Source organism: Schistocerca serialis, chromosome 7 (assembly GCF_023864345.2).
Source record: "Schistocerca serialis cubense isolate TAMUIC-IGC-003099 chromosome 7, iqSchSeri2.2, whole genome shotgun sequence".
Classification (NCBI taxonomy): Eukaryota; Metazoa; Arthropoda; class Insecta; order Orthoptera; family Acrididae; genus Schistocerca; species Schistocerca serialis.
In genome coordinates, this window is record NC_064644.1 from 312,929,726 (window position 1) to 312,953,345 (window position 23,620).

General features: G+C 41.5%; 1 protein-coding gene across 2 annotated transcripts in view; it reads right to left on the minus strand.

Annotated features, from left to right (window-relative positions):
• The window catches only part of LOC126413333 (transmembrane protein 131), a 374,881-nt gene that overhangs the window by 29,536 nt on the left and 321,725 nt on the right, over positions 1–23,620 (minus strand). For both annotated transcript variants that reach the window (XM_050083243.1, XM_050083244.1), the window contains exons 21-23: positions 15,873–16,391; positions 13,607–13,734; positions 13,114–13,237 (exon numbers count right to left, since the gene is read on the minus strand). In XM_050083243.1, the coding sequence (XP_049939200.1) occupies positions 13,114–13,237; positions 13,607–13,734; positions 15,873–16,391 (771 nt within the window). The remainder of the gene's footprint in view (positions 1–13,113; positions 13,238–13,606; positions 13,735–15,872; positions 16,392–23,620) is intronic.

The following is a 23,620-nucleotide window of genomic DNA, read 5'->3' on the forward strand; positions in this document are numbered from 1 at the left end:
CAAGTAGGCTGCTCTGCAAAGCAACCTGATAAGGCAAGTCAATAATATTCCCACACAATTCACTTATCAAACAGGTCAGCATATTTGGAGGGGTTGGGGGGGACATGTTTTTACCCTTATCTTCACTCCTAATGGAGGTAGGTTGTTATAAACCTAACAGTGCTGATAGGAAGTTTAATGTTTGTGTGCCAAATTTGGCTGAACTCTGTCCAGGGGTTTGGGAAGATATCCCAATCTTCTAAATTCATCTGTAGAACAATACACTTAGTATGAGTGTCGTCAATACGTATTACAACAGTGCTTTCATTTCCATTCATTGTATTAAAATTTCCAGCCTACGAGGGGCGTTTGAAAAGTCTATGCAAAAATAAAGACTACTTATGTGTTTGGGGTAACCCTTTTTTATTTTTCGACATAGTCTCCTTTTAGACATATACACATCATTCAACACCGTTCTAATTTGTTGATCCCTTCCAAATAATAGGAATTGTCCAAGTCTGCAAAATAGCTATTAGTTGCTGCAATCACATCCTCGTTTGAATAAAATCTTTGTCCCGCCAGCCATTTCTTCTAGTTGGGGAACAAATAGTAGTCTGAGGGAGCCAAGTCTGGAGAATCCTATTTCCATTAATTTTGCGACCACAACTGCTGAGGTGTGTGCTGGTGCATTGTCGTGATGGAAAAGGACTTTTTTTGCGGTCCAATCACCAGCAATTTTCTTGCAGCTCGGTTTTCAAACGGTCCAATAACGATGCATAATATGCACCTGTAATAGTTTTACTCTTTTTCCAGATAGTCAATGAGGACTATCCCTTGCGAATCCCAAAAGACAGTCACCATAACCTTTCTGGCAGAAGGAATGGTCTTTGCCTTTTTGGTGCAGATTCCCTCTTGGTAACACATTGTTTAGATTATTGTTTGGTCTCAGGAGTATAGTAATGTAACTATGTTTCATCCACAGTGACGAAACGAAGTCCTGCAGATTCTTCCTGAACAGCTGCAAACCACCCTTGCAACACTTCACATGATTCCGTTTTTGGTCACGCATGAGCAATCGCGGAACCCATCTTGCAGATAGCTTACTCATGTCCAAATGTTCATGCAAAATATTATGTACCCATTCATTCGAGATGCCCACAGCACTAGCAACCTCATGCACCTTAACTCTTCTGTCATCCATCACCATATCAGGGATTTTATCAATAATTTCTGGACCTGTAACCTCCACAGGGTGTCCAGAACGTTCAGCATCACTTGTGCCCATACGGCCAATCCGAAAATTTTGAAACCACTTATAAACTGTTCTAATCGAAGGTGCAGAGTCACCATAATGTTTATCAAGCTTCTCTTTAGTCTCCTGAGGCGTTTTTCCTTTCATAAAGTAATGTTTAATCAGCACACGAAATTCTTTTTCATCCATTTTTGACAATGACTCGACTTCCTTGATTCACACAAATGCCAAACACAAAGAAATAGACCAATATGGCTGAAACTTGGTGTGCGTTCTTTCCAAAGAAGCTACTAACTAAACATGACCTCGATACGTGCCGGTGGTGCCATCTCTCGGACTTTGCATGGACTTTTCAAACGCCCTTCGTAGATGCAACCTGTGTTGCAAATCTAAACACTGAAAAAGTACCTGATTGTTCAGCTGCTAATATCTTGGGATATTGATATGAATAAAGATCTTGTACTTGAATAGAACTGAAAAAACTCCCCCCCCCCCCCCCTCCCTCCCTCCCTGCCCTGAAGAAATATATTTGCCATGTCTCTGCTGATATCTTGGGATATAGATATGGATAAAGATCTTGTACTTGAACAGAACTGAAAAAACTCCCCCCCTCCCCCGCCCCCCCTCTCCCAAAGAAATAAATTATCCATGTCCCTGGTGGAGTTGTATTGTGAGGCTGGCAAAGCCTCACAGTCTAATGACTCTTGTGATGGTAAGTACAGACAGCAGTTTGTTCTCCAGTGTGGCACATAAATTACAATAGTACCTGTTTGCAGATCTGTAGCCAAGGAGACAGTAGAGTAGTAGTATGTGATATCAGCTAACACAAACATTGACATGTGCCCATCCCCAGCAATATCACCCTTTTAGTGCAGGGGAATGATTAAGTTTTAAAACATATTTCTTGCAAACACAAGCAAAGGGGGACTTACCCATGCCAGCAGTGGTTTCATGGTTTCCTAAAGCTTATTAGTCTATAGAGATGGTAGAAATGCCATCAGATTTGTCAGCCTACTGTGCAGATGTGAACAAATAATAAGTAGAGATTTTATTAACTGTTCAGATGTGCATGTTTTCACACTTGTATCATTGACCACTACATCAATGTGCTAAACTTCTTACTGGCTTCTTCACTATAGTTTTAAATTATGCCAAAAACATGGATGGCTGCTACACTTTACATGCCTTTCTTGCTTAATCATATGGTAGACAAGTTACCACTTTCATTTCCCAGATATTCATCATATCTAATCCTGACTCCAGACACTGGCTTTCACCACAGTTAGCAGCTGATGATGGCAATATACATGATGTGCTAGGTTTTCAGATGGCCTTCCCACAATTTGTGCAACTTACTTAGTCCTTATAAGGCATAACAATGTGTCTGAATACTGGCATCAGAAAACCTTAAAGAGTACAGTATGTTGGGCTACACTTTTAAACAGCTACACTCTGCCATGATGTATCTGTAGGGGAAGAATGATTTTGTTAAAGGTGAACACATGAGTGATTGTCTTCTGCAGTTAACCATTACCTTTTTACAATATATTTTATATGTCAGTCACTCTATTACCTGCTTATTCTTCATTTAATTCACCAGTGCTGTAAGTTTGTTGCCGTATTTACCTGATTATAAGATGATTCCCTTTTTGAAGAGGTGCTGTGAGAAAATTTTATTTTTAACATATTCTAACCGATCAAAATTACAAACTGTTTCACTGCTATAAAGGATATGTCTAACAAAAGTTGACATTACACCTATTCTAAACTTATGCCTTTTATTGATTGTCTATATTTTGACATTACAAGGAGAAATAAACAAAAAGAAATGGTTTGCATTAATTTTTGTCTTCACTTCCTTCTTTGTGTACTATCTAAGCCAGTTTTCTGTGTTACTACAATTTTTAATCATCATATTCATCACCACCAATGGTGTCATTATCTGGGATGATTGTTTCCCCTAACCAATGAGAGGTGAGAAATGGGGCAGTGTATTCCTATATACAAGCAGCAATGAAAATTATACACTAGGTTGTCACAATGGTTAGGGTGGGAACTCACAGAAATTATTGCAAGTGAAATGAGCAGAAATGAAATTTATAATCTCGGCTGTCACAAATATTTTACTGTTTCTTCCAAATATGTTGAGATGTCTAACATCGTGCTTACAATGGGACAGGAGAATGTAGCTGTTTATTCCGAATACACAGAGGATTTCGTGTCTATACTAAGGTGAGAATGTGACAATATTTTCCTTCATTTCCTCCCAAACACGTGATCTGCCCACTGCTCTCTCATTGCCTGCGTAGAACCAGCAGCTGACACGCCCCCTTCCATTTCTGTCATATTTCCTGGTGACCATTGGCAACATTGCTGAATGAAACACATTAGTATCTTACTGGTCCCTATCAAGACTTCTACAGCTTTCTGCAGGAATGTATACTACTGTACAGTATTTGTCCAACTTTAAAGTCAATTCAGTTCCTACTACAAACGAGAAGGCAGGTTACAGAAAAAAGATTTAGTTGTGATCTTTTTTTCATCATCTGTATGAAAATAGTTATACTATCGAAACTGGCAATACTTCGCAACTGGTAAATATTTATGTGAATTTGAATATATGTCCTTATCTCCTTCTGCCCATCTCCTCCTCCTCCCCCCTCTCTCTATCTCCCTTCCTCTCCTGCCTCTCTCTGTCCAATCTTTGATTGGGAATTGAAGTTGCTTAAAATTAGTGCGAAAATCAGTTTGGATCACTGGTATACAGGGCATGAGAGATCTCTCCTGCTGCTGGATCTGCGAGTGTGAGGATATTGCCTTCAATAGAAGTATTTCGCATAGTTTCAATCAGCAAACAGGTGGTATTACGAAGTTATAGACAATTCAAATTCCATACTAGTATTCAAATAGTAAGCCAATAAGCTATACATAAATATTTCTGTTTTCTGTTAAACCAACTGTTAGGAAGAAAACAAACCAGCACAGAGCTAAAGTAGAAACGATATATTTGGGAGAAACAATTTGTGTAATGTTTTAAATATCCTGCTATTGCTGAGAAAGAAAACAAAACCACACATTTTCAGAGCAAACCATGGCACAGCATTTTCTTTCTCGCAGTCAGTTTTAAGAGAAAATCTGTACACAATTGTTTACAACAATATTTTGCCTATATCCTTCTGAATATTTATCACAGTACGGTACTGTGTATGACACTTTTATAGTTATAAATTAAATATATGAAAAATAGTATGTAGACCATAGTATGTCTATATTAATATTTATTAGAGTATCATATAAAAATTTGAAGTAAATTGAGCAACAGCTTTTTTTTTTTTTTTTTTTTTTTTTTTTTTTTTTTTTTTTTTTTTTTTTGCGCACAACTTCAACGGTTATTAGCGCCAAGACTACGTTAGGAATGCACCACGAGTCACAAGTTTAAAACAGCAACGAAACGGAAAACACGATAAAAGACAGACTGACAGGCATAGGATTAAAAAAACAGCATAATCAAATGTCCTTCGAGAGGGTTGTTAAGTTGATAAAATGAAGAACGCGAGCAGCTGCTCGTGGGTCATCCGCTAAAATGGCATCGAGAGTACATGGCAGGCCAAGATCAAGACGCAGTGTGTTAAAATCCGGACAGGACGTTAAAATGTGGGGGACCGTCAGCAATTGACCACATGGGCAGAATGGCGCCGGCACAGCCGTCAGCAGATGGCGATGGCTGAACCAGCAGTGTCCAATTCGTAACCGGGCCAAAACTACCTCCTCCCGCCGAGAAGGGCGTGAGGAGGACGTCCAAGCCGCGGGAAGAGGTTTCAAGGCCCGAAGCTTGTTGTCTCTAAGTGCAGCCCAATCGGCATGTCACAGCGATGAAATGCGCCGACAAATGACCCTGCTACAATCTGACGAAGGGACACAACAAGAAGCCGTCCGAGGCTGGAGGACCGCAGCCTTGGCCGCGGCATCTGCAGCTTCGTTCCCAGGGATACCGACATGGCCAGGAACCCACATAAAGCTAACCTGAGAACCGACGTCCACCAGCTGCTGAAGAGAGCGTTGGATCCGGTGCACGAAAGGGTGAACCGGGTACGGATCACTGAGGCTCTGGATGGCACTCAGGGAATCGGAGCAGATGACATAAGCAGAATGTCGGTGGCGGCAGATGTAAAGAACAGCCTGGTAGAGGGCAAAGACCTCAGCTGTGAAGACCGAACAATGGCCATGGAGCCGGTATTTGAAACTTTGTGCCCCGACAATAAAAGAACACCCGACCCCGTCATTGGTCTTAGAGCCATCTGTATAAATGAAGGTCATATTAATGAACTTCGAACGAAATTCGACAAAATGGGAGTGGTGGACCGAACCAGGGGTAACCTCCTTTGGGAGCGAGCTGAGGTCAAGGTGAACGCGAACCTGAGCCTGGAGCCAAGGTGGCGTGTGGCTCTCGCCCACTCGAAAGGTTGCAGGGAGTGAAAAATTAAGGTGTTGAAGGAGGCGACGAAAGCGAACTCCAGGGGGCAGCAGGACAGAGACATACAACCCGTATTGACGGTCGAGAGAGTCGTCAAAAAAGGAACGATAAGACGGGTGGTCGGGCATTGACAGTAGCCGACAGGCATACCGACATAGCAGTATATCGCGCCGGTAGGTGAGTGGCAATTCACCAGTGTCAGCATGAAGACTCTCGACGGGACTAGTATAAAACGCTCCGATCGCAAGTGGTAAACCCCGATGTTGTATGGAGTTGAGGCGGCATAAGATGGATGGCCGTGCAGAGGAGTATACGAAGCTCCCATAATCCAGCTTGGAGCGGACGATAGACCGATATAGACAAAGTAGGACGGTTCGATCCACTCCCCACGACATACCATTGAGAACACGGAGGACATTTAGAGAACGGGTACAACGGGCAGCCAAATATGATACATGTGGAGACCAGCTAAGTTTCCTGTCAAATGTAAGACCTAAAAATTTTGTTGTCTCCACGAATGGGTGAGCAACGGGACCGAGTCGTAAGGCAGTGGGAGAAACTCTTTGTAGCACCAGAAGTTAATACAGACCGTCTTCTCGGCAGAAAAACGGAAGCCATTGGCGACACTCCAGGAGTAAAGACGGTCAAGAGAACGCTGAAGACAGCGCTCCAGGAAACATGTACGCTGCGCGCTGCAATAGATGGTAAAATCGTCCACGAAAAGGGAGCCTGATACATCAGCTGGGAGGCAATCCATTATTGGATTGATCGCTATGACGAAGAGAGCGACGCTCAAAACTGAGCCCTGTGGCACCCCATTCTCCTGGTGAAAGGTGTCTGACAGGACAGAACCCACACGTACCCTGAACTGTCGATCCATTAAAAAGGAACGAATAAAAAGAGGGAGGCGACCGCGAAGGCCCCATGTATGCATGGTGCGGAGAATGCCCGCCGTCCAATAGGTGTCGTAAGCCTTCTCCAAATCAAAGAACACAGCCGCGGTCGGGCGCTTCTGCAAGAAGTTATTCATAATGAAGGTCGACAAGGTAACCAGGTGGTCAACAGCAGAGCGACACCTACGAAATCCACATTGTACATTGGTAAGTAGGCGTCGAGACTCGAGCAGCCAAACCAAACGAGAGTGAACCATTCGCTCCATCACTTTACAGACACAGCTGGTAAGCAAGATGGGTCAATAACTGGAAGGCAAGTGCTTGTCCTTCCCCGGCTTAGGGATCGGGACAACAATAGACTCGCGCCAGCTTGCGGGAACATGTCCCTCAATCCAGATGCGATTGTAAGTACGAAGAAGAAAACCTTTACCTGCAGGAGAAAGGTTCTTCAGCATCTGAATATGAATAGAATCAGGCCCTGGAGCGGAGGACCGTGACCGGCCAAGTGCGTTTTCGAGTTCCCGCATGGTGAATGGAGCATTATAACTTTCACGATTCGAGGAGCGGAAGTTAGGTGGCCTAGCCTCCTCTGCCTGTTTGCGGGGGAGGAAGGCAGGGTGGTAATGAGCGGTGCTCGAAACCTCTGCGAAAAAGCGGCCAAAGGCATTGGAGACATCCTCAGGGGCCACAAGAACGTCATTCGCGACCGTCAAGCCAGAAACTGGTGAGTGGACCTTAGTGCCAGATAGCCGGCGCAGGCTACCCCAGACAACAGAAGAAGGAGTACAACTGTTGAAGGTGCTTGTGAAAGCAGCCCAGCTGGCTTTCTTGCTTTCTTTAATAATACGACGACACTGTGCACATAATCGTTTATAATTGATACAATTCGCCACTGTAGGGTGGCGTTTAAAGGTGCATAAAGCACGTCGACGAGCACGTAAAGCATCTCTACATGCTGCGGTCCACCAGGGGACCGGTACGCGACGTGGAGAAGAAGTAGGGTGAGGGATGGAATATTCAGCAGCAGTGAGAATGACTTCCGTGAGGTGTGCGACCTGACGATCGCAGCTTGTGAAGGTTTGATCCTGAAAGGTCGCCCTGGAAGAGAAGAGCCCCCAGTCTGCTTTGGAGATGGTCCAACTAGATGAGCACGGAGAGGGGGTATGCTGCAGGAGATGGATAACACACGGGAAGTGGTCGCTCGAATATGTATCAGAAACTGCATACCACTCAAACCGGCGTGCAAGTTGGGTAGTACATATAGAGAGGTCTAAATGGGAATAGGTGTGAGATGTGTCTGAAAGAAAAGTAGGGGCACCAGTATTGAGGCAGACAAGATTGAGCTGGTTGAAAAGGTCTGCTAACAGGGAGCCCCTCGGGCAGGATGCTGGAGAGCCCCAAAGGGGATGGTGGGCATTGAAGTCTCCAGTTAACAAAAATGGTGCAGGTAGCTGAGCAATAAGTTGAATAATGTCTGCCCTGGTAACGGCAGACGACGACGGAGTGTAAACTGTACAAATGGAAAATGTAAAAGTGGGGAGAGTAATTCAGATGGCAACTGCCTGCAGGCCGGTGTGCAACATGATGGGATCGTAGTAAATATCATCCCGGACCAGCAACATAACCCCTCCATGAGCCGGGATACCTACCACAGGGGGTAGGTCAAAACGCACAGAGGTGTAGTGTGCCAAGGCAATTTGATCGCATGGGCGTAGCTTCGTTTCCTGGAGGGCTACAACGAGCGGACGGTGCAAGCGGAGCAGCAACTTCAAGTCCTCTCAGTTGGAGCGAATGCTGCGAATATTCCAGTGAATAAGTGCCATCGTAAGAAGAAAAGGAACATGAAAGAAGGGGTCACCTCGAAGGCCGCTGAGGGCCTGGCTTCGAGCGAGCACTGCCGCCGCTATCAGTAGGCGGACAGTCATCGTCCATTGGTTCTATAGGTTCATCGGCCATCTTGGTAAGATGGCCGGGAGGGGGAGCCTCCTCCGCCGGTGAACGGCCAAATGTTCGGCTACCAGCGGTGCGGCCAGGCGAAATGGATGACGGCCTGGGGCGGCAACCGCTGGGTGGCGCTGGAGAAGAAATGCGCCGTGGCGGAGAAGGAGAACTGTGCTTCCTATGAGCCTTTTTGGAGGGTCGTTTGGTGGAAGTACCGGTCGATGGCTGGGAGGTCGAGGTACGTAGGAAGTCTGCACGGGACAGTTCCTTCTTGAAGGCCCGTGCATCTGACTTCTGGGTCTTCGTCTTAGCAGAACCTGATGAAGGGGCTGGTGTCTGTGGGGTGATGGGAGGAAGAGGAGACGTCGACCGCGCGATCTTAGCACTGGCCGAACGGACGACAGTGGTGCTGAATATCAGATCGCATGTCTGGGTTGCCACCTCCCTGGTAGTCCGAGGAGAGGCGAGGGCAGTACTGTAGTTCCCCGCTGGGAGCAGCGTGGGCTTCCTACTAGCCAATAGCTTGCGAGCAGCCGAGGTGGACACTTTCTCTTTGACCCGAATTTCTTGGATACAGCGTTCTTCCTTATAGACGGGACAGTCGCGGGAGGATGCTGCATGGTCACCCTGACAGTTCACACAACGAGGAGACGGAGGTGGACAGTCACCCTTTTGGGCATCCCTGCCACAAGTGACAATTTAGCCGCATTGGAACAAGACTATCGAGTGTGATTGAAACGCTGACACTGGTAGCAGCGCGTAGGTGTCAGGACATAGGGGCGAACAGAAATAACCTCGTAGCCCGCTTTGATGCGCGATGGCAGCTTAACACTATCAAAGGTCAAGAAAAGTGTCCGGGTCGGTACAAGGTCATTGTTGACCTTTTTCATGACCCTATGGACAGCCGTCACGCCCTGCTCAGCGAGGAAAGACTGAATCTCCTCGTCAGTCAATCCGTCGAGGGATCTAGTATAGACCACACCACGAGACGAATTCAAAGTTCGGTGAGCCTCCACCCGGACAGGGAACGTGTACAGGAGTGTGGCTCAAAGCAGTTTCTGTGCCTGAAAGGCACTCTCAGTTTCTAGTAACAAGGTACCATTACACAACCTCGTACAAGACTTAACAGCACCGGCTATGGCATCTACGCCCTTCTGGATAATGAAAGGGTTGACAGAGGAAAAATCCTTTCCGTCCTCAGATCGAGATATGACTAGGAACTGTGGGGTAGGTGGTAGTACTTTTGTCACTGGGGGCTGGTCATCTTTCCGTTTGTGGACAGAAGTCGAGAGAGAAGAAGAGAAATCCATTGCGGAGGAATCCCCCATGATTGCCAGTGTCTCCGATGGCGCGATCCTTCCTTATGGGGACCCTCTCAGAGGGCACTCCCACCTTAGGTGAATGTTTACACCTCAGGTCACACCTCCCGAGAAACAGATGGAGGGACCAATCGGCGTGGTCAGAAGGTATCAGCTCAGGCAATCACCCCTCCCTGGGCCTGGCCTTTACCAGGGGGTACGTGCGTGCCTTACTTGTCTACCCAGGGCAGGGAATTACGCGTTACCCCGTCACCGGCTACGCGTGCGAACGCGTGGGTCGGCCTTCAGGCACGCACAGGGAGGAAGGAAGAAGAGGAAAGGAAGAGAGAGAGGACAGACTGACTCAAACGCCGAAGCGGAGACCAGAGAAGGCAAGGAGAAGAAGGCAAGGAAAAGAAGGCAAGGAGAAGAAGGCAAGGAGAAGAAGGCAAGGGAAAGAGTAAGGAAGACAGTGAGATGGAGAAGAACAAAGAAAGGAACCAACCAAAGAAGGAAGAAACGAGAAGTGAAAAACCAAAAAGACCACAAGTATAGGTCGTGGGACCATCCGTCTCCGGACGCAGGCGCTAACTACCCCCTTGAGGGGGAAGGACTCCTTTTAGTCGCCTCTTACGACAGGCAGGAAGACCTCGGGCCTATTCTAACCCCCGGACTCGCAGGGGGGGCTTTTCTTTTTGCTAACGAGAGAGAGAGAGAGAGAGAGAGAGAGAGAGAGAGAGAGAGAGAGAGAGAGAGAGAGAGTGGGGGGTAGGGGAGGGGGGGGAGGGTGAGAGAGAGAGAGAGAGAGAGAGAGAGGAGAGGGAGAGGGAGAGAGAGAGAAAGAGAGAGAGAGAGAGAGACTGAAAAGATATGTATCCCATGTCCCATGTCCACTGAACATTTATTAGAAAATTGTATAAAAATTTTAAGTAAGTGAGTAAGTACTTTCGAGATTCTTGCTAACAATTTTTCTTTTTTACAGAGTATACAGATATTTGTATACCACATATATTTAAAAACAATGTGTACCCCATGTCCATCCAATATTTGTGAAAGTATCATGTCCAAATCTGAAGTAAATTAGTCAAGAACTATTCGAGAATTTTGGTAACAACATTAAACCACCATTTGTTTTAACATAGTAGTATAGGTATCTTGGTAAAATCAATGTTACATTTTCATTAATAGAGCTAATTAACAAGTATTATTATTTCTGTGACAACTTTCTTCAATCAATCCAGAAGAATAATTAACAATAATTCATTGTTAAAAAATTCCAAATTCTTCAAAACATCTCTTCATGTGACCTCAACCATCAAAGCTTCATCTATGAATGTAAGACTACCCCTATACTAACCTGTTACCCAACATAAAAAAGTTGATCTCAACAGTAGTAATTTAATCTGTCAGAGTAAGACCACACTGTATATTTCAAATGACAAATGTGGGGAAAAAGACCTTGTCTTATAATCGGGTAAATATGGTACTTCTTCATTAAATTAGAAAGAGGCTGAATGGTTGACCAGTACTTACTTTCAAGAGGCAAAATTCCAAATACCCCATTTTGTCCCCTCAGAACTCCCATGTTCTTTCCTTAACAAGGAAGAAGAATTGTTTATGGATCTTTTTCTATTATATCCCTGCAAATTACAATGCATTTTCTAAAATTTAGGGTGTTGTGCAGTCCCATCACAACTATATAGTCTATTTGCTGTTTTTCTTTCTGTAGCAGTGTAATTAGGTACAATGTGGTAGTTTCTACAAGTAAAATTCTATTTCGTAGGTGTTTCATGAATTCCAGGTTTCTTGCTGCCCTTGCACCATTCTTTTTAAATAAAAAAGTGCAAGCTTTTTTAATGTACCACCTCCTTTCTTTTAATATGAAAAACACATTCTGACAATCGTTCTGTGCTCTGTCACTGCTATCTCACTTCATTTTAACTAGTGTGTGCCCAGGAGAGCTGAACTTGTAACTTTTCTTGTTGGATTATGTGTTAGCCCACTTGAATTGCTGGTAATATTTTTACTTGATATTGTACAGCTGATATTGTATAGCTGTCCCAAAAGCAACTAGGGAAATACATTTCAACTCAGGAAGAATCCGGCATACCTAGGGTGTGGCATGTGCACTACAGGTTTTCCCCTTCCAGTTGTTTTACATTAATAGCCATCAACCACATCAGCACAGGTCATCAGACATTGCCATTTCTCCCCTTTTTAAAAACAATAAATACATAAATTTCTATCATCCTCTTAATTTAGGCAGTTAAGACAAGACCACCATTCCTGTGATATACAACATTGTATAAGTGTTCCGTTGCTGGAGTTTGCAAAAATAGTGGACTGGAGGCACACACCAATTCTCAACTCAGGATCCCCTGTTTTGCCAAACCCAAACTCTGCCATCAATGGCTGAGCGCTCCCTGTGGTGCTTGCCATGTGCAGCCTAAATAATGCTACAGATGCTGCGACCATTGCCACTCCATTCATTTAGCTCTTCGGCACACTGATCACCTTGAGGTTGGGGCTATTTCCTGACCCCCCTCCCCCTTTTCAAAGAGATGCCTGTATGATGCAGTCAATACAAAATCTGCAGTACATGAAACATACAATGTTTTACCACTCTGAAACTTGCGAAAGGTATGTTAAATAACACGGCAGTCCTGGCAAACTCCACGCTTTGTTACAATGAATTCATCAAATCAAGTGGCATTTGCCATCGTCAGCAAACTTGATGGACTGGTACATCTAAGGCACATATTACAACCTGCTCAAATTCCATGCTGTTTCTTTTCCCACAAATTTTACATGAGCTGATCTTGACTTATGAGTGGTGGGTAGTTGATGATATGCTTATCATTTTAAATAAGGAAAGCTAATGATGATATGGTAGGTAAAGACTAATCTTAGCTTTATAATTATGTCTAATACAAACATCCCAATGACAGTTTCTTCTTCTCTGCACAATATGACTAAATCAGTGGGTTTCTAGCTGATTTAAAATTTTGCATTTATGTCTTATATACTTCAATTACACAATGGTGACATACTTCATTATGATCCGTAATGTAACACTACAGATTGGTTTAGTGTAAGACCTTTCTTTATATTACAAGTTAGTTAACTCTGCCACTGTAACAACCAAGCCTGAAAGGTGAAGATAGCAAATCATATTTCTTTTCAGTTATTTCTAAGCAATCACATAACATAAATTTTTTGTTGTGCGATAAAGGTTACTTCATTTAAAATATTGTCTTGCAACACTTCTATACTAACCACTCATAACAGGTGATTTTGGAGAAGCTTCCTCTGAGATGCCATCCTCAAACACTGCTGCTACAGTATTGTCTTGTTCCCATGAGCTGTCTGTATAAGGCAACCCACCAAGACTGTCATCACTCTGAAAGTATTGAAGATCACACAGTCAGCCTGATTCTGAGTGTCAAAATGACAATTCATACAGAAAATCTCCGATTTCATTAGGAAAATTAAAGTAATGATATCTGCTCAAGAGAAAGAAAGTGTTATTAACCAGTTATAACATAAACAACTGAATGGAGCCATTCATTCGGGAAATAGATGAACTGCAGTGTGCCCAGGGCATGTTTAGTCTGCATATAATTTTTCATATTAGCCTATGAATGGTAAAGATTGCAACAGATGGAAGTTTCCACTATGTCTCATTTATATCGATCACATTTGCATTATTATACACTTTGGTTTCATTGTGTACTGTGTTGGCAAAAAAAAATTCCTTTGGCTTTCTTACCTGCTGTGCTTGGTCAGTAAAAGAGTCTAAGAATGGGACTGATTTTTCCTGATTAGGGTGCTGTGACACTGCCTGGAATTCCTTATTACCATCCCATGTGCAAGAACGTGGTTTTGAGCCAACTGGTCCTGAAAAAATTACACAGGAAATAGATCTTCTTAGCCATCCAGTTCAAATTAAAGGAAAAATATAGAAAATAATTGGTACATAAAAATTTTTAAAACTAATGCATTCAGTTTTGCTTGAAGCTTCATTTGTTTGTTTTAAAGGGAAAATTAAAAGACAAATTTTACAGAGAATTAGAGAAAAACAGTCATGTAACTGTTAGTGGTATGTGGTGATTTCTGATTCTGTTAAACTAATGCAATGTAAAGATAACAATGGAATATATTTGTTACCTTCGGTTAAATTCTCATCAATGGGCTGCAATCTACTAGAACCTTCCCTATCAATATACTTTTCCAATCAGTTTAAGCTACAATTTAAATTATTTTTATGATTTTATGTGATTTGCTAAATTTCAAACTCTCGCTCTATACTATAGCAGTATTTTCATCAACTGTCAACCATATAGCATACAAATTGATATTAAAATTTTTGCTCTGGTACCACCAAAATTTAAAAAGCTACACGAAATCAACAAAAAACATAAATACCATATGAGTGGGTTATGTTTGGAAGTACCAAGATGGAAACGTTGACAAATAGTTGTAAAATGCTCAGCATTAGACTGATAATGTGGACTAAACGTAGTAGTCAAATTTCGTTGGGCTTTGTTTAAAATGACAAAGATTTAACATAAGGAGCCTTTACATAAGAAAAAGACCTCTTTTAAGCTCTTGTACTGTTATTTTCTGTTGCTGCAGGTTGTGAAGTTAAAATTTTGAGAACCACATACTTCTTACCCCAGAAATGACTATCTGGCTATCACAAGTATAACTGAATTACCAAGTTTTATATGATGCCATATCACATCTCTCTGTTGATGGCGAGGCTGCTCGAAGGGCGAAGACCAACAGCCATGCTAAAATACGAAATATTGAAATTAAGGTTAGGTGTTGTACCCAGCTGACTATATGATCTGAACAACTGTACTATGAAAGTGAATAAATTTGTTCACCATCTATAATTTATCTTCATATAACAAAACATTGATTTACGATATGAACTGCTCATGGAAAATTATTTAAAATTTGCTTTGTAGAATGTACAACTGAAGCTTCAATCAAAAACTGAATATGCTTAAATAGTATTATCTGTACTGTTTGTTACATTTCAGCATGAAAACAATGTCTTAAATAAGTTACTTCCTTTCCTACTAATTAAAATAGTTTATTTTGTAGAGAATGTTTGTCTTTTTATTCTTGATGTATGTAACATGTCATTATGACATTCATAGAGAATAAGAAAATTCTGTTACTACATTAGGAATTTTATATTATGAGACTTGATGTGTTTTCTTCAATCTGTCAGAGACAACTTTGGACAAAAGAGGATGCAACCAAAAAAAGAACTTTGGAGACATCAAGAATTCATTTCCAACTCCTGCTCATCACCCCATAAAGCAAATAATAAGAAACAAAATGCAGTAGATGCGTGGGCGTCCACATGTAGCTGATGCAAGGGCACCCATACAATGGTTTGTGGAGGGCATTAGACCTGGGGGTATGGAGTATTTTAGTATTTTTAATATTCTGAAAGACAAAAAATGTCTTGTAAGAAGCCATAAAAAAGTTCCTGTCCTGACCCTCCTAAAAAAACCTGCATAATACTGACTTTTTAATCACTTTCTTACCACACTACATGTTTTCCTTTTGCTGAGAGTTAGGGGAGGGGGGGGGGGGCAGTGGGGACACCCTTGCCCCAGTGTGGGTGCCCCTGAACAGAAGTGCTTCGATGTCCAGAATGTGTACAGCACCAAAGAAAGAAACTGACTACATAAGAAACACTATCAGAGGGAACAATGGGACAGAAATGTAATGGCTGGCAGCAACAGATGTAAGTAACCTAGCAAAACATTTGATAATAAAATGACATCCAAGTGATGGAAAAAAAAAATAAATAAAAATAAAAAAATAAAATTGATACATGAAAATTATAAATAAACCAACAGAAAAAACTAAACACAATCACGAAGACAGACCATGCAAGAACAGAAAGATTATATTTTGCATTAATATCTCTTTATATAAAATGATCAAAATTTTAAGAAAGTTAATCAATGTAATAATGCTCATTCTACTTCCTTCTTCGTTACTAGACTCACCTAAACTGGAACCGCTGCCAGAACTGCTGCTTGTGATGCCTCCTGCTTCTGGATTAACTTGAGCCTCACAAACTGGTGGTGAGCCTTTTCTGTCTTCAGGTGATGCTGTGGATGAACTAACAGCTGCTTCATTATGCTTCCTCGGTGCTACGATGCTTGAGTACAGAGGACTCTCATTGCGTGCCACAACATCACTAAATGTGGCTTTGCTTTCTCCCCAACAGGCAGCTGGTGCAGGGACAGGTACAGGTGAAGGTACTGGTAAGGGCTGAACTTGTGGCTGCTGTCTCTGCTGGGACTGTGATTGTGGTTGTGGTTGTGGTTGTGGTTGTGGCTGTGGCTGCGGCTGTGGCTGTGTCTGTGTCTGTGTCTGTGGTGGTGATGGTGGCTGTATTGGAGGTGATTTCTGGCTTACACTAGGTTGCGTCACAGCTGCTGGTGGAGACAGAGGACAACATACTGTTGTTGTGCTTGATGATGGCAGAGTGTTGGTTGGAGACAGCGTAGTAGGTGAAACAACTGTGCATGACAAAAAAGAAAGACACAAATAAAAATTACCGAGTATCACTGACACATCACAATTAAAATAATAAATAATTTTTCACCCTCCCTCCCCATTTAAAGATTTGCCATGAAACACAAATCAATATTCACAAATATCACATGAATAAATTTAAAAAAGAACAATTGACAGAGAAGCTAACAATGAATAGCTTCCAGAACGCAAACTATCTCCATCTTTGGATCTTTCATTATTACACATTAAATAAATAAGGCAGCCATAAATCAGTTAAGCCAGTAGAACAGCTGTGTCTTTTCCTTTGCACAGTGCTCTGCTGACTCAGCCACGAAAAAATTACATTTGTCACTTCCAGTTCCACATATTTCTCATTAGTGTTCCACTCCATTCTAGTTCAATATGGATTTGTTCAAGCAGAGTCCAAAAGAATCACATGCATGCACACTGCAAAAACAGCATTCGAGCTGTGACACTGATTACTACCGATGTTCCAGATAAACATAAGATGTTTGACAAGGATTTCTCAAAACTCATGAACAGTTGGCACTTGTTTGAAATACTCTAAGGTTTCAAACTGCTCCAAACAACAAGCCTCATTCATCCACATGGCTCCCCACTAGTCCCACACTTTCTTTAGCACAATGTCACCTGAAATTATAAAGTTGCCATTGACAAGAGAAAGAGAGAGAGAGAGAGGGAGAGAGAGAGCAAATTGAGGTATAAATTACTGAAAAAATATCTTAAAACAATAATGTACACAGTCATCATGTTGCCATTTTTTACTGAGAAGGTACACCGGAACTAATTCATTCCACATCACAGTAAGATTTTGCAGTTCAATTATGTCCCACGTAACACGCAACGAACGAACAAGCTAACTAACAAGTTAACTACGTAAAACTAGAATAATTTAAACATTGCTAGTAAAAAAAATTGCATGGACAAAATTGACTTTACTTTATGTCACATCAATTTCCCATAAATGAGGAGTGACAAGTTGTCATTTATAAGTGCATTTTTGCAGTCACTGAAGGAGAGAATCAAGCCACAATCTGAATGCATTATACTTTGCATACTACAATGCAAAGAGGAAACAAATATTTCACCCATATTTCACAAATTTGCAACATTATGTTATCTGACTGTCTCTAGATATTTCTGCACAACAAGCCTGATTGTTTCGGCTTACACTGCCATTTTCAAGTGCTCATCTAGCTGGAGTTGTCAAACATATGGCATCCTGGGGCAAACTGTGAGCTTTCTGTTGTGAAATATTGTTATGTCTCGCATGAGAGAGGGTTAAATAAAGTAAGTAAACCCCCTAAAAGTATCACATAAGCATTTTTACACTGTAGTTAATGCAGTTCTTATTGGATAATAACGGTCACACGACTGTTAGCATCCATAATGAAAATGTTCCTTATTAATTGTTCTGCTGCTTCTGCATACAAACAATCAACAACTCTCAGTCAAGTGAAGTACTCCTCACAATATACAACATAGACCGAGCCTTCATGCACCACAAAAATCCCAAACTGTTTCAAGCCATGCATGCACAGATGAACCAGTTTACAAACTGTCAGTGCTGCTTGAGCAAACCCCATGTTAACTGCTTGTTCCAGAAATGCAAAAAGGTGTTATGTTTCATTGTGTGTTTTTAATAAAATGCATCCATCAAGTTAGAGTGCCTGCATGTCTGCCTCCTTCAAACACACACAACACTCTGAGTGTCTTTTGTTTTCATTATCACTAGTGAACATCTATGTGAATTTAAGCTAGCTCAAAATTCAGTTCTGGCTAATATGATTCTATCAAGTGTGCAACCTCATACTCTATGGACTTTTCTGGGATAGCTCAATAGCTGTCAGTCTTGTCCTTTATGGTATGGTCTGTTATGTAATGCACGATAACAAGAAATACTTTACTATTCACCAAAGGTTACTAGGATAATAAATCGTGTACTTTTAACCTCATGAGGGGTAAATGTTGAAGTTCCAACACTTCTCATTTCTTATGTATATTTTTTCTTCTTCCTGAATGTAAATACCTTGGGAGTAAAGGAGACCCTTACCAAACAGCAGAAACGTTGAGCCATCAACAGGCACACACAAATGAGATAGAAAACTTGCTAGTTTTCACAATCAACACCCCCCCCCCCCCCCCCCCCCCCCCCACCACCACACACCCCTATCCTCCTACACTATGCCGGCTGAACACCCAATGTCGGGACTGCATTTCGGCATGTGGGCTAGGGTGGGTTGGGGGATTGTGTCAGGTGGGAGGCTGGAAGAGGCGTCCTGCTAGCTGCTTGGAGGGAGGCAGCAGGTTTGCTGTCTAGGAGTGTGAGAGGTACGGGTGGCAGGTGCTTGGGCTAGGTATGTGATACATGGGTACTGGTGTCGATGTGGTACAGACACGATGAAGGTGCCGTGGATTAGGGACAGGTGAGAGGACAGAACAAGGGAAACTGTTGGGTTCGGATGTGGGGGCACTAAATGAACAAAGGTTGAAACCAGGCACTAGCCTCACACCTTCTACCCCTCCTTTCTCCTGCCATCCCCTTCCAACACACATTACCTTTGTCATGCACCGCATCCCACTGCCTATGGCACCTGGTTCCAAGCACCTGCCTGTGCACCTGCCAACCCTCCTTCCTGCATCCCTAGCCAGCAAATCTGCTGCCTCAATCCACGGCACTTATACCCCCCACCCCCCAAGTTCCTCTTCCCCCAAGCTCCTCTTCCTGACTCCTGAATGCTAGGAAGTCGTTTCTCTATTTTGTGTCTGCCTATCAATGCCCCAAGGCTTCTGTTATTTGTTGGCAGGTCGTCTTTACTCCTGAAGTATTTACATTCTGCCAGAACTTGCCTACCATATTTTTCTCCGTTAACAAATAATTCTTATAAAAGACAATTAAATTTGAGTTCAAACAAATGTAGGGTTACAATAATTTATGAATACATATGTAAGCTGTAAAAAAAACTGCAACAAACTACATACATTTAAATAGACACAAGTCACAATAATGTTGAGCATTTCTTGTATGGTAAAAAGCAAATGTTTATCTACATATTATAAATTCAGCTAACTTGCAAAACATGCAAACTTATCAAACTGTTACCAAAGTTTATTACCTACACCTATTCCTACACTCTGTGAGCCATTATGCAATGTATGTCACACTGTATGTAGTGTACCAAAGTTATCTTCCCATCCCCTTATTCCATTTGTGGATAAGGGTACTAATAATATTTATGGACAGTATGCAGCAGAAAACATTGTCAGAACCAGTCCACATAAGCTCAAATTTACCTCATTTTAGGCTCATGACCATTATGTCAGATGTACAGCATATGTTGTACATGTATTACGGCTGTTTTTTTTTTTTTTTTGTTTTTTTTTTCCCCCAACTAATGGGAAGAGTTGGAGTAAAGGATGTCAATCTGCCAGTAGATCCTGCTCAGTGGCCTCTGGTCCTGCAGACTGTGTAGACCACACCTAAAGTGGAAGGGTGTTTAATGGTTGCTCAAAAAAGTAGCTTAAGGAAATCATGTGAATGCCAAGGAAGTTGCCACATTTTTCACTGACAAAGTTTGTTGTAATTGTAAAACTGACTTGCTTCACACTGCTGTGGGGGATCGAATTATGATTCATGGCATTTTTAAGTAACTAAACTACGTCACCTAACATCAACCTCTCTCTATAAAAATATGCCAAAGTGCAGAAACATTTGAGCTTTGATGGCCAGTTAAGTGCCAGTCTGAAGGCAAAGGAATTAAAATTTAAGGAAATCCTTTGTGCACTCAATTGCTGCTGATGATTTATAATTGCAGAAAGTGCACTGAAGTTTTGCCAAATGTTTTAATCAAACAGAAGGAAAATCATTTGACAATTTGTGTTAAAGTGTAGGGATTGTTTTGAATAATCAAAATATTTTGGATAGTGTGATAATTAGTGATGATGAGACTGATAGAGGAAATAGAGAAGATCCAAAGAAAACTGCATATTTCATTACAGATTCTTTTAGTAAACACAACAGTGTCACAGAAATGATCAACCAACTCCAGTGGCAGACATTGCAAGAGAGGCATTCTGTATAATGGGGTGGTTTATTGTTAAAGTTTGGAGACCGTAGGTTCCTAGAAGAGTCAACAAATATATTGCTTCTTCCTGTGTGTATCTCGCGAAAAGACCATGAAGATGAAATCAGAGAGATCTGAGCCCACAGAGAGGCTTCCCGGCAATCATTCTTCTCATGTGACCTATTTGCAACTGAAACAGGAATGGGATTGGGGGGAGGGAGTGACAGTGATACACAAAGTGCCCTCCACCAAATACCGCAAGGTGGATTGCACAGCAAAGAGTAGATGTAAAAGTTTATACTTCCATATAAAATTCAGAACCAAAAAGCAGAGTGGATCATTTGATGCATAAGGTGTGGTCCACGAGGAGTTGTATAACTGGACAAACAATAACAGTTATTTTTACGGAAAGGTTCAAATTCAGGATTAGTATGTACAGCAATTGAAAAGGTACTGTTGATATCTGGATGCTTCATTATGATAATGCACCTAGTGACAATTCCATAATGGTGAGGTAAACTCTTAACCGAACACAAAGTGAAGATGTCACTGTAATAAGTAATACTAAAATAAAAAATTCTTAAAAAGAATAAGTGCAATAAACCTGAGCAAAAATGTATCAAGGGCAACAAAAATAATTCTAAAACTTTTCTCAAGCCATGATCTTGTGGAACAAACTAGTTGCTCCATTAAAACACCTTTACGATGAGCTGGGTAGAGAAGCAAAAGTGTAATAGCCACTTTGTATTTTCAGTATTATCACTTAAAACACAGGGCAAACCTTCACTCAAATTATGATTTGTCCTCTGATTAGTAAACTGGTATGTTATTCTTCCAAAAGTTGGATATAAATATTTGTACATCACAGGCACTGTACAACTGAGGGTCCCTCTCACTGCAGAAGGAAACTGTGTGTAACAAGGTGGTGCTGTATCTAGAGACAAATTAACATGATTTCATTTCATCTCAGTGCCAGGCAACAGATGTTACTAATGACAACTTCTCTCCTCTCATTTTATCCATGCACTTCTCATCCTTACTTTAGGACTGACAGCGGCAATGAAAGTGTTAGGGCCTACAGCTGCATCAAATCCCCAAAGTTGCCAAACCTTTACCCCATACAACAGTTCCTGCTTGCATCCAGCTTGGTGCCTTGTGTTACTGCTGAACCCTGTGACTTTTTGTGTGTTCATTTATACAGTTGTATAGTTATTCTTTTATTCATTGTTTCTGTTATTCATTATGTGGTACTGAACGATGTCACTTGAAAGTTTGTCGAAAGTTATAAATGGAAAAGTTTACCAACACTCTCTTGTCAAGGAAATTTCCATACGAATGCAGTCAAGATAAATGGTTTGTGCGTTATGTGCCTGCTTTGAGAATGAAAAACATAATGAAGGCCTGCTGCTCTCCATTATCAAAGGGATCAACAGAACTGCTGAAGCTTTGAATATAAACTGATTTGATGATTGGGAAGGAAATGTTCGACAAAGAAAAGGAACCTGAAGAACCATCAAAACTTAACACCCCTGCAAAAAAACATTGTCTGGATAAACAAATTACCAATATCAATTCATTTGCAGAGGATGCAATTTGTTGTCATGTTTGTAATTATTATTGCAGGAAGGAAAATCCAGCACTCAAGAAGTTGTTGGTCACACTTAAAGAAGCAGGACTTTTTTTAGGCACCTGCATCTTGTCCACAGTTAGCACCCTTGGCTTTCACTATGGACTTTTCTGTGACTGTGACCTGTTGATGGAGAGGGAGGATATATCTGCATGGCAATTACAATTTTTTAAGGGACATATGTAGCACAAACATTGACAAAGTGATGTGACTTGATGAAATGTGAGTCAATTCTGGTCACGTTGTCAAGCAGGGCTGGACAGATGACAAAGCAACAAACAGTCTCCCGCTTTCTGAATCAAAGAAAGCAGGACATTATCATGAAGACATAAACCATGTTACATTTGCAAAGTGGTTCAAAGATTCACTAGAACCAAATCTTGGAAAACTGTTAACAATTGTTCTAGACAATGCTCCTTACCATTCAGTTGTTGTTTAAAGGCACCTACCATGACAAACTGAAAGTAGGAAATGATTGATTTGTTTCACATCATAACGTTGATGCAAGTGATGACCTCAAAAAGATGGAAATTAAGGAAAAAATATTTCTCCATAAGATATTGTTCCCCCTATATGAAATCGACGAACTGTCAAAAGAACATGGACATACGGTTGTTAGGCTACAACCTTGCCACTGTCACTTCAATAAAATAGAGTTAATATGGGCCCAAGTTAAAGGTTACGTTGCCAGGAATAATAATAAATTTACCCTATCTGCAGTTGAAGCATCCACAAAAGAAGCTGTCATGAATGTCACCATTGAAGACTGGAAGGAAATGTCAAAATTACGCAGAGCATCATGAAAAAGAGCGTGGCAGAATGAAAATCTTTTGGAAAATTCAATGAGAGGAAATGTAAATTTCGTTAAATGACAACAATGACATTGCCAGTGGCAGACACACTTCAAGAATCCGTCATAGTGACTAGAGAGACATCAGTGGAGTTTTTCCATTATTCGCTTAGAAATGCAGCATAGGCAGCTCCAGCTACATGTTTGGTGTGTGCAGTTTACATCTATAAGTACTTACACACGAAAATTATATCATGTAAGTTTAGAAATTTTAATAAAAAGACCTTAATAGCTCATATCAGGAATTCAGCAAATATTACTGTTTACAATATAACTGCTGTAATAAAGAGGCCCTGTTATTTTTTATGCATTTGTTCTTTCTAAACAATAGAGACCAGCCTATTTAAGATACATTTTCCAACCATGATAAACACACTTAATGTTACTTTCTGCTGTGTTAGAATTATGCAGGTGCACCAGAAAAACTAATAACAGTTTCATTACAAACCCATATCAATCTGTTTATTGTGTTAAAACTGTACGGGCACCCGATTAGTAACTGACAGGTATGCGGATCATTGTGCATCATATTTAATTCTAATTAGCCTATCTCACATTAGAGATCTTCGGCAGAGTTCTGGGTCCAAATATAGAAAAATATGATGAATTCTTAACATTTCATTCGCATAATTTATTCACCTAACTTCTTTACGGTAAGTAGCTGTCTGT